Source organism: Lolium rigidum, chromosome 1, assembly GCF_022539505.1.
Source record: "Lolium rigidum isolate FL_2022 chromosome 1, APGP_CSIRO_Lrig_0.1, whole genome shotgun sequence".
In the NCBI taxonomy this organism is placed as follows: domain Eukaryota; kingdom Viridiplantae; phylum Streptophyta; class Magnoliopsida; order Poales; family Poaceae; genus Lolium; species Lolium rigidum.
Genome location: NC_061508.1, coordinates 159,942,493 through 159,954,967, shown reverse-complemented (window position 1 = coordinate 159,954,967; position 12,475 = coordinate 159,942,493). Strand labels below are relative to the sequence as shown.

The window sequence follows — 12,475 nt, the reverse complement described above, 5'->3', positions numbered from 1 at the left end:
TGAAAGATATATATGGAAGTATGAAATATCATTTGATGCGAAAGTAACACTGCTAATATGATGGTTGAATGCATTATGTCAACACGTGAAAGTTGAATCCCAGAGGGGATAAATGATATTTATCATATGAAAACCAAAGCCAAGCAGTGGAAATTCAATTCGGCTCTCAGGTGCATATGCTCCCTTTACCAAATGAACATATTTTGAACTGTCAAAAAAAAATTAATAAAAAATTCTACATATACAACTCCATAATATATGTGTTTGGCATGTTTCGGAAAAAACGATGTTTTTTGAACATTTTAAAATGTGTTTAAGATACATTTCAAAATAAAGGGAGCATATGCTCCATGAGCCAAAACATCACTCCACAGCAGAGCAGCAATTTCATTATCTTTGTATTCAGCAGCTCCATCGTACGCAAAATTTCATAGCTTTAATGAGAAATAAAGGAGGAGAGTATGAAAAATAAACCGTGTGTCGCAATGTGTATAAATAGAGCAATATGTGCACATAGCCAAAAAATTACCATCTGAACAAACATCTTGAATTTCCTATGTGACTCCGCTTACATGTCCGTCTTGTATGACAGACTTTTAGAAGAAAAGGCAAAAATAATCCGTAGCTTGTGCACTGTAATCAGGGTGCTAATGTGACATGGCAGGCCAAACCAGTTAGCGAAAGTAGACCTGTACGTAGTGCCAAATCTTCAGACATGAAAGACTAGATCAAGATGCTGAATGATGCAAGTCCAACGCGGCGGGCGGGCTCGATCAATAATCTTGCCTGAATCCCAATGGGAAAGTCTCAACCCTGTAACCCACGTGTCCGATGGAACGTCGAAGGAACTAAGTATTACTACATGCCTTGAAGCAGACCTTTGTACCTCTCCACGTTGCCCTCGAACTGTCCTTGCTCCAATTTCCTGAACACCAGCAGCGCGCGCAGGCCGGCGGCAGCGGCCAGCCACGGGCTCGCCCGATGCCGATGGAGGCCAAGGTGGGCGGAGATGCGCTCTAACCCCACCGGCAACGCCGGGCAGTCGGCCGCCATCCTCGCGACATCGTAGACCTGCTCGCCGAGGAACTGACGCACAGCGCCGACGAACTTGTCCATGTCGGGCGGAAGCGGGTCACCGCCGGTGACGATCTTGAGCAGGTACGCGACGTGGTACGCGCCGGTGTATGTGATCCACGACAGGCCGCTCTCGGGGCCGATCAGGCCGGAGCTCACCAGTATGGCGCCGAGGCTTAGGGCGTCGACGCCGTGTTGTGCGAGCTTGTCGACGTCGAGGCCGCGGCCGGCGAGGTAGGCGATGGATTTCACGTCGTGCGGGTCGGCGAGGCGGCGGAATTCGCGGAGGTTGAACTCCCAGGCGCGGCTCATGCCGTGGCGGTCGCGGACAGCGATCCCTACCTGGAGTGGCTTAAGGGCGTCTACATTAGCCTTGAGGAGGGCGTAGCGCTGCTCCGCGGTGAGTGCGTTGTGGTCCTTGCCGGGGAGGTGGACGACGCCCGGGTACTGCACGTTGACAGCAACGAAGCGGGCGTCCGCGGCGAAGCTGCGGAGGATGGTGGACTGTTGGTCGAAGTTCCAAGCCCACACGGGTTGCACCGGGACGTCGGCGTGCGGCGGCGGCACTTGGACGGCCTGGGAGAAAGGCGCCGGCGGATGCACACGACCGTGGAAAAATGGCGCCGACGGATGCACACGTCCATGGAAAGATGGCGGCGGCGGTGGACATATCGGAAACATGACTAATCAACGTCGACTATAAGTTGCTGATTTCTTTTTCTTTTTTGCTTTTGCGAGAAGATTGTTGTTATGGTGTCAAACACAGCATATATAGAACAGAACAACTGTAGAGGGAGTCGAACACAGCATCCGAATCGGCCGATAACTCCGTGAACAAATAGTAAATTGTGTTTGCTATTCACTACATCGTAGGTTTCGACCTAGCGCTCCAGGGCGACTAGGGTTTCTGTGACTAGGAGGAGTTCGGAGGTCTGCAAGGCTATCTCGTTCGTGGGATAAGGTGTTTCTGTCGTTTCCCGCGTGCCTCCATTGAGTTGCGGCTGGGGCTTCGTCTTCTCTGGTCGAGGCGATCACGATATTCTGGCCCAAGTCAACATGGCGAGTACTGCGAATTCAACCAATCTGGCGGGAGGATCGGGAAGCAAAAAGGATGAAGCAATTGGCGATCTGCTGCAGCGCCTAGGTCTGGACGAGGATGAACTCGATGACCTGGTTTTTGAAGAAGAGGAATCTACCCCTAAACAAGGTATGAAGTGGATGGCTCTATTGAAAGTTCACTTGGCAAATCAGTTTAGTCCTACTCCCTCCGATTCATATTAATTGACTCTAATATGGATGTATCTAGAATTAAAATATGTCTAGATACATTTATATTAGAGTCAATTAATATGAACCGGAGGGAGTATTACTTTTGAACAACACATGAGGAACGCATGGTCACCTGCGCAAAATTTGGAATTCCATCATCTAGAGGGAACTATGTTTACTGTTCAATGTTTCTGCCTTGGTGATTGGTTAAAAATTACTGAGGGTGGCCTTTGGTTATTTAGACAGAATGTTGTCTGTATTGAGGAGTATGATGGCCTAGTGTCCCCTGACACGATTGATCTGAATCACTTTGATACATGGATACAAATTCATAAGCTACTTGTGGGGTATAGGAAAGAAGCTTTAACAAAAAATCTTACTGAAAAGAAGGTGGGGAAAGTTAGTAAAGTGGAGACTGATGTGAATGGCATGGGCAATTTTGTCTGAGTCAGAGTGAAGTTGGATGTGAGAAAGGTTTTGGCTCGTGTGGTTACTATATCTCGGGACAAGCAAAGAGAATTCTACCATATCATGTATGAAAAAATTCCTAGTTTTGTGCTGCGTGTGGGTTTTTTGGTCACTCTCATCTGGAATGTGGATCAGGCGAGCATGAGGAAGACAAGCTGAAGTGGGATGATTTTTTAAAAGCTGATTGGGATACATGGCGTGGCCGTGGTTAGGTGTAGCTCGTGGAGGTAGACGAGTTGGTGGCCGTTGTGGTCGTGTTTCTGATGGTTATGGAAGAGGTCGCACGGATCCTTTTGTCCGCGATCGCTCTCTGGTTCCTTGGAGGCATAATGCGCAGAAACTGAATGGTGCTAGCTCTGGTGATCCGGATCTGATGGATACTGCAACTAGTCCAGGAAAGGGACATGAGATGGAGGTAGACAAACGTGATCTCACTAATCCAGCTGCAAAAAGAACATTACATATGAATGAGCAAGAGACATTGCAAGATGAGGGGAACTTGACTGATGGAAAATCTTATGGGGGTATGCCGTTGATCACTGATGGAATGACCACTAATCCTAATGTGGAAGATGGGAAAGAGAATACTCGTGCTAAGAGAACAAAGAAGGATGGAGCTGACTCCCCTTCACTCGGATAGGCGGGGTCTTTTGAGGACCCTGTCCGGTCGCAATGAAAATTTTAAGTATGGACTGCGAGGGGTTAGGGAACAACCCGGCAGTTCGAGAGCTTTCGGATCTCCGAAGGTTATGATCCCGATGTGTTGTTTTTGTCGGAGACACAGTTGGATGATTATCCGGCTGATTGTTTGCGAAGGAGACTTCAAATGGATGTTAAGATTGTAAATCCTAGCGATGGTAGAAGTGGAGGTGTCATTCTTATGTGGAAAAATAGATCAGAATCCAACAATTTTTTCAGCGCCTAAATATATAGATGTTCAGGTCACTGAAGGGCCTAATAAAATCTGGAGATTAACAGGGCTGTATGGAGAGTGACATAGGCATCCCGAATGGGCCTGCCGAATAAGGTACCCGGGGAAGATTGAAGGCCCACAACCCGAAGTTTATGAAGCTCGAAAGACCAATAAGCATCGATATGGAAAATAGAGATAGATTAGGAATAAATGTCTTGTATCAATACGGAAGGACTCAAATAGTCTCCAGCACTTTGTAACTTGTACGGTACGAAAGCTTCGGCTCCACCTCCTATATAAAGGTGAGCCGGGGGAGAAAGAAAGGATTGAATCATTGTCAACACAAACCCTAGTTTTCATAGTCACGCACCTTTTCGGCTGAAACCTTCAAGATGTACTTGCCCTCTACTTTCCGTGAAACCCTATTATACAAATTGTAGGAATTGACAAGTTAAACCCTTGTCAATTGGCACCATCTGTGAGAATTGGAGGCGACAAGGAGCTGATCTCGATGGCACCGTCAACATCAACAACATCATCAATAGCAAGCAGCGCAACGGATGGAGGTAAACAGGTTAAACCTGATCTCGTCGATTTTGTTCCTCACCCTCCCGCCCTTTTGCATGCATATGCCGATCTGGAGTAGTCGATGGAGATGGCGTTCGGGAGCTTCCACTTCCGCGTCAAGAAAGAAGGATCGCATCGCCTGGCGGCACCGATTTTTCAGGACCGTTAGAGCTCGATTCCGATTTCTCGGGATCATCATCATCATCAATCTAGTCAGGCGATGAGGAAGCTTCGCCGCCGGCGGAGAACTCGCCGATCTTCTCGGCGGCATGTCTTTCGGGTCATTCATGGACTCCGATCTGGACAACGACTCGGAGAGCATCGACAAAGTCGACTTCATCGACAGATCTACTTCTATTTGGGAGGTCTTCGCCGATCGTTACGACGGTGTCACCGACCCTAAAGATGAAAACACAACTGCAAAATACCACCTAGTCTACGTGATTGGGGAATCAAGCCGACCAGAAGATGAAGCGTCGGAAGATTTCGATGATTTGGGCAACCCGTACATCGACCCTGCAGATCTCACTCGTGGAACGGGCCCCAAATACATCGGCCCCACGCCGCGAGAGAAGGTGCAGCTCTCGTAAGCAGCTTGGGATAGAGCTGGAAGAGCCATGAATGGCACAGAGCCGATGACAACAACAGCCACGTTAGAAGAATTGCAAGCATATCAATATAGACTCGCTCGTGCTGGACGTGAGCTAGAAAAACAAAGAAAAATATTCGACGGTAGAAGAGCTGCATCTTCCGCATCAAGTGCGCGCAGGGCCAACCTGAGCCGACAATCAGGAACTTCGGGAGATTGTCACAGAGTGGCACACGCGAGAGGAAGATCTCGGCTAGCTAACGTGCCTGAGCATGAAAGAGAGAACCTGATACAAAACCTCGACATGTCCTTTATGTCGATAGATACAAGAGGGCACATCATCCCCAAAACACCGGAAGCAGGATATATGGCGACTCATGCTTTCATATTGGCATCCAAGCCACCTCCCGGAGATCCCAGAGAGGCTTTGTACAAGATGGCTATGGCAGGAGTTGGTGTCATGGGGACAACGATAGCAGGATCGAGTACGCCGCAACCCGAGAGCACACCAAGGAAAAATAATCCTCGACCTACTACGGCAGCGCGAGATCCCCCTCGAGAAGGTGATGCAAGAGATACAACAATACAAGCATGAGTTGATAGAGCACGGCATGAGAGAAGAGAACGTCGGCACTCACCAGAAGTCGATGAAGAGGATATGTGCGGACTCCCTTGTTTTACTCGACGATTTTGTAAAACTCGGGTTCCTTCTGGGTTTAAGTTACCTGATAACTACAAAAAGTTCGATGGCTTGCAAGACCCGGAGGATTGGTTAATAGACTACCTGGAAACAGTGAAATTGACGGGTGGAACTAGAGCAACAGCCATGCAGAGCATCCAGGTTCACCTCAGCGGAGCCGCAAGATCGTGGATAAAGAAATTACTAGAAGGATCCATCGATAGCTGGGAGACTTTCGAGGACTTGTTCGTGAAAAATTTCTGTTCCATGTGCAAGAAACCTGCATCAATAGAGCAACTAAGGGCCTGCAAGCAGAAGTATGATGAAACAATGAGGATGTATATCCAGCGATGGAACATCATAAAAAATTCGGCAGAAAACATATTTGATGAAAGAGGAATTGACGCATTTGTTGCGGGGATCCGAAGAAGAGACTTAATCGAGGATTTGGGTAGGTCCAACCCGAGAACAATAGCAGAGCTCATGGAAGCGAATCGCTGGGTGGATGGCGAAGATGATGTTCATAATAAATGGCACAGATCACCCGAAGAGGATCGCAACAGAAACAACAACCAAAATAGGCGACGATATTATCGCCAGTTCTCATATTACGACGGTCCCAGCCAAGTGGCGGCTGGCTTCCGAGGAAACAGTGGAGGAAATCATTGGGATGATTATCAGAGAGGCAGCGAGCAGCGCAATGATCATAGAGATGCGCCAAGCTCCAGCAGACAAAATAATCGACCAAGGTTCCATAGGCCAGAAAATATATCACCCGAAGATCTTCTGAACGGGACATGCCAGATACACTTTTTCCTTGACAGTGAAGGGAAACGATAGTCAGAACACCTTTAGAAGGACTGCCGAACATTCCTAGCTCTGCATAGATATGCGGAGCATACAAATGCACAAGCAGCGAACAGGGGGCACGTACAGGGGCCAAGGAGTGAGGTTCATCTGCCACCACTACCCGCAATTACTAGCGAAAATCAACATCAGTTGCAGTTGGCGGCAGCTCCAACCAACAACGGCCCTTCCATTGACACAACATGAGCAGTGTCAATGATTCAGAAAGGTAGACCCTCGAATAGGACGCAAAAGGTAATTTCACGACATGTATATATGGCAGAGAAGATGCCTCCACCAACCATCGAGTACCTTAATTGGTCGGCACAGGACATAGGATTCACGCAAGCGGACCACCCACCTCAAGTTCCACGACCGAGACAATCAGCTATGATTTTACCGGTAGTGATCGCATGATTCGAGGTCTCGCTTATATTCATAGATGGAGGAAGCAGTCTGAACCTCATGTACGCAGACACCTTGAGGAAGATAAATATCTCTCTAGCAAATCTGACACAAATAGACACGCGCTTTCATGGTATTACACCGGAGAAGCCGAACTATCCCCTGGGAAAAATCTTACTCGATGTAAAGTTCGGAACCCGGGAGAATTTCAGGAGGGAGAAGTTGGAGTTTGAGGTTATCGATTTTCCATCATAATATCATGCTATATTGGGACGACCCACATATGCCAGATTCATGGTCATGCCACACTATACATACCTGTTATGGAGGATTCCTGGTCCCAACGGCCCAATCATAGTGAAGGGAAGTTTTGCTCTGGCAGATAAATGTGACAAGGACTTTCATAAGCTTTCCGAAACCTTCGGGATGCAGGCTGAGTATGAAGCTTCTAAGCTCACCACCAACTACGACGTGCTACCCGACGGTGGAAGGCCACTCAAGGAGCAAACCTTCGACACCTCCAAGAATTCCAAGGAAGTGCAGATTCACCCGACAGATCCTAAGAAGACGACAGCTATCGCAATAAATATGGATAGCGCATAGGAAAGCGCACTCGTCGAGTTCCTCCGTGAGCGCTGGGAAATCTTCGCATGGTGCCCAGCCGACATGCCAGGAGTACCAAGGGAACTCGTCGAGCACCCCCTTAATCTAGATCCAAGAGCTAGACCAATCCGACAAACTTTGCGGCGTTTCTCCAAGCCAAACCGCAAAGCTATGCTGTCAGAGATTAATCAACTCCGAGAAGCAAATTTCATCAAGGAACTACATACCGAGGCCACATGGGTCGCTAACCAAGTATTGGTCCTGAAGAAATACACTGATGTCCTTCGCATGTGCGTCGACTTCACGTGTCTAAGTAAACATTGTCCAAAGGATCACTTTCCCCTCCCGAGGATTGATCAAATCATCGACTCCACAGCGGGATGCGAACGTCTTTCCTTCCTAGATGCATATTCTGGTTACAACCAGATCCGCTTAAAAGAAGAAGATGAAGTCAAAACATCTTTCATAACCCTTATGGCATGTTTTGCTACAGAACAATGCCCTTTGGGTTGAAAAATGCGGGAGCTACTTATGAGAGGATGATGCAGAAGTGTCTCGCCACACAGATTGGCAAGAACGTCCAAGTATACATTGACGATGTCGTCATAACAACAAAGCAAGGATCATCTTTGATCGATGATCTTAGAGAAACCTTCGACAACCTCGACAAGTTTCGCCTCAAGCTGAACCCGACGAAATGATCCTTTGGTGTTCCTGCAGGAGAACTCCTCGGATACTTGGTGTCAGCCAGAGGAATCGAGACAAACCTCAAGAAAATACAAGCTATCGTGACGATGAGGAAACCAACCAAACTCAAGGAGATACAGCAGCTGACGGGCCGTGTCACAGCTTTGAGCAGGTTTGTCGCCAGGTTAGGAGAAAAAGCGCTGCCTTTCTACGCGCTCATCAAGCAAGGGGATAATTTCGAGTGGAACTAAGAAGCAGACAAAGCTTTTGAGCATCTCAAGCGCACAATCTCGACACCACTAGTATTGGTGGCTCCGAAAGAAAAAGAACCCCTCCTACTATACATCACGGCCACACCTCAGGTAGTCAGCACAGTCCTCGTGGTAGAACGAGAAGAAGAAGGGAAGATCCATGGAGTTCAGCGGCCAGTATACTTCATCAGTGAGGTACTATCACCATCCAAGCAACGTTACCCGCATTATCAGAAACTCGCATATGGAGTATTCACAACAGCAAGAAAGCTACGACACTATTTTTTGGCACACCCGATAATAGTAGTCAATGAGGCACCTCTCTCGAACATCCTAAACAATCCAGAAGCCACGGGGCGTGTCTCCCTTTAGGGAATTGATCTTTCCCCTCGGGACATCACATATGAAAAAAAAGGCGATCAAGTCGCAGATTCTGCCAGACTTTGTCGCAGAGTGGACGGAACTGCAAAATACGGGACTCCCAGATTTGTTGAGTACTTGGCATATGAACTTTGATGGGTCCAAGAGATTGGAAGGAGCTGGAGCAGGTGTGATACTTGTATCACCCCAAGGCGACAAAATTAAATATATATTGCGGATGACGTTCCCTCCAATAATGAGGCAGAATATGAAGCCCTCATACACGAGATGAAGATGGCAAAGGCGTGTGGCGCAACTCGATTAAAAATCTTCGGCGACTCCCAGTTGGTGGCTCAGCAGGTGATGAACAAGTGCGATGCAGTCAACGACAACATGATAGCATACAAGGAGGATAAGTACAAAACTTGGGATAAAATTAGAGAACTGAAGAATAACTCTAACCTTCCCTGGGTTATTCTCGGTGATTTTAATGAGATCCTCTTTTCTCATGAAAAAGATGGGGGTAATCCTCGACCCCTGAGATACATGCAAGCGTTCCAAAATGCACTTACTGATTGCAAGCTTGAAGATATGGGCTTCTTGGGTGAGAAATTTACGTGGAAACGTGGAAGGATTCGTGAAAGGCTAGACCGTGGTGTGTCGGATGGAGCATGGATGTTGATGCACCCTGGAGCAGCTGTTCAACACTTGGGTTATATCCGATCTGATCACAGGCCGATTCTTCTTGACACGGTATACCATGATTTTCAATCTCGGCAACAACTAGGCCCTCGAAGATTTGAGGCCAAATGGCTACGTGAAAAAGTCTTCCGTGAGGTGGTATTGCATGCATGGGAGGCCCTCGAAGATTTGAGGCCAAATGGCTACGTGAAAAAGTCTTCCGTGAGGTGGTATTGCATGCATGGGAGGCAGCTGCGTCTGCTCCTGGTGGCTTGCTCGGCAAGCTAGGGCATATGCATGCAGCTATTCATGAGTGGGATGCTACTGTTTTAAAAGAACCCAAGAAACATCTTCGGAAAGCTCAACATGAGCTGCAAGAGGCGATGAATGGGGATATGTCTGACGAGAATGATGTGAAGGCAAAGGAGATGGCAAATTTAATTGAGCTCTTACTTGAACAGGTAGAGGTTTATTGGGCTCATCGTTCTAGGGCGAATTGGTTACATCAAGGGGATAGGAATACTTCCATTTTCCATAATTTTGCGTCTGCTCGTCGAAAGAAGAATCTTATTAAAAAACTTAAGGATGAGAATAATATCTGGGTGGAAGGTACGAATTCGCTCAAACCTCTTATTTTTCATTATTTTGCTAATCTCTTCACTTCGGAAGTCTAGGAAACAGACCCTGCGCTCATGGAAAAGGTTATCCCACGTGTTGGAATGATATGTTGCTGGAACCATTTACTGTCAATGATGTGAAGAAAGCAGTTTTCAGTATCGGAGATTTTAAGGCTCCAGGGCCGGACGGGCTGCATGCAGTTTTTACAAGAAATTTTGGGATATCTGTGGTTCGAAGATTTCACAGAAAGTTTTTCAGGCTTTAAACACATGTGTGATACCGGAAGGTTGGAACGATACTACTGTGGTGCTTATCCCAAAAATTGATGATCCTGAGTTGGCTACTCAATTTAAGCCAATAAGTTTATGCAATGTGATATACAAAATAATCTCGATGATGTTAGCTCTTCGGCTTAAAGGAATCTTACCTGATGTTATATCACCAATGCAAAGTGTGTTTGTCCCTGGACAACTTATTACGGATATTGTGCTGGTGGCCTATGAGAGTATTCACTCCATAAAAAAACGAAAGAGCGGGAAGCAATGGTTCTTGCGCTGTCAAAGTTGACATGCACAAAGCATATGATAGAGTTGACTGAATTTTTCTTGAAAATATGATGCGGAAATTGGGGTTTGCTGAAAGGTGGATCTTTATTATAATGTCGTGTGTAAGGTCAGTGAGATATCAAATTAGATTCAATTCTGAAGAAACTGACATGTTTATTCCTAGTAGGGGTCTCCGTCAGGGTGATCCTCTCTCTCCCTATTTGTTTATGTTATGTGCGGAGGGATTATCTAGCCTTCTGTTGCATGAAGAAGAAGTTGGTGGTATCGATTGGGTAAGGGTGTGCAGAAATACACCATCAGTCTCACATCTCCTTTTTGCTGATGATTCCCTAATCCTCATGAAAGATGATGAATAATGCAACTTCCTTGCAACGGGTGTTGGATGATTACTGTGCCAATTCAGGACAGTTAGTGGGCTTAGCCAAGTCAAGTATCTTTTTCTCTCCAAATACCAATGTCCTTGTGAGAGCTGAAATTTTGTGAGACTTTGCATATTGATACAGAAGCACTATCAGATAAATATTTGGGTTCCCAGCCATTATGGGAGCTGATCGAAGTGATAACTTTATGCATTTTGTTGAAAGAATTATCCAGAGAATTAATGGGTGGAAGGAGAAGCTCTTGTCTATTCGGGGAAAAGAAATTCTGTTAAAATCAGTGGCCCAAGCTATTCCGGTGTATTTGCATGTCAGTGTTCTTGATACCAAAAAATGTGTGCAAAAGTATGATGGATGCGATCTCCAAGTTCTGGTGGGGAGACGATGAAAATATTAACAAGATGCACTGGTATGCGTGGTGGAAGTTATGCTATCCTAAAAAATAAGGCGGCATGGGGTTTCGTGATTTTCACTCTTTCAACATTGCTATGCTTGCTAAACAAGTGTGGAGATTGATAAAGGATCCTGAATCTCTATGTGCGCGTGTATTACGAGCTAAATACTATCCTGAGGGTGATATTCTTAAAGCTGGTCCTGAAGCTGGCTCCTCTTTTACGTGGCAAAGTATTGTAGCGGGAGTAACTACTTTTAAGCGATGATATATATGGCGTGTAGGCAATGGGGAGCACATAAATATATGGAATGACCCCTGGATCCCGAACAGTCCTTCAAAGAAGATCTTCTCAGCGAGGAGGGGTGCTCAAAGGTCAATGAATTTATCTGTCCTATCTCGGGCAGGTGGGATGAGAGGCTGCTGGGAGGAGATATGACCATAGATGAATCAAAGAAGCCACCCTGTGAATAACATGCATTTTTTTTTGGATTAGCACACCTATTGAACACTACCTCATTCCGACAATTCCAAAATTGTCCAAACTAAAGCACAAACCTCAATACGGATTCGTTTCTTTGTTTTGTTATCAACCCCATTTAACCAATTACCAAAGAGATTAGTTATATTCATGGGTGAAGGTATATTAAAACAAAAATGCACTACTCTCCAAACTAAACGAGAGAAATGAAAAGATATAAATAGATGGTCTATTGTTTCCTTTGAACCACAAAAGACACATTTAGTACATCATGTCCATCTTATTTTAGCCAGGTTGTCCTTTGTTAAAATCATCTTCTTGTAAAGGAACCACATTAAAATCCGAATTTTGAGTGGTACCTTTATCTTCCACAAGTATTTTTTCAGAAAGACCGTATGCCCATTCAAACAACCAGCATACATAGATTTTATTGAAAAGATACCAGTAGTTATAAGATTCCAATTAAAACTATCTGGTTCATCCGTTAAGTGGACATTCATCATTGCGCAACAAGCTAACCCAAGAATCCCATCTAGTTAGTGTCCTATTAAATATTATATTTAATGGCACATTAACAAAAACATCAGCGACTAAGACATGTTTAGTTGTGGCCACATTATAAAGACTACGATATTGGGTAGCTAAGGGTG

At 45.9% G+C, this 12,475-nt stretch overlaps 1 protein-coding gene across 1 annotated transcript; it reads right to left on the bottom strand.

Annotated features, from left to right (window-relative positions):
* Window positions 1–858: 858 nt before the first annotated feature.
* Window positions 859–1,755, bottom strand: LOC124653033 (probable CCR4-associated factor 1 homolog 11). The gene has a single exon (XM_047192090.1). It carries the CDS (start codon window positions 1,753–1,755, stop codon window positions 859–861), a length of 897 nt encoding a protein of 298 aa, XP_047048046.1.
* Between the last annotated feature and the right edge of the window lie 10,720 nt (window positions 1,756–12,475).

Bases quoted from the DNA above. Each gene is read 5' to 3' on its own strand.
- LOC124653033 (XM_047192090.1), bottom strand. From the start codon at position 1,755: ATGTTTCCGATATGTCCACCGCCGCCGCCATCTTTCCATGGACGTGTG.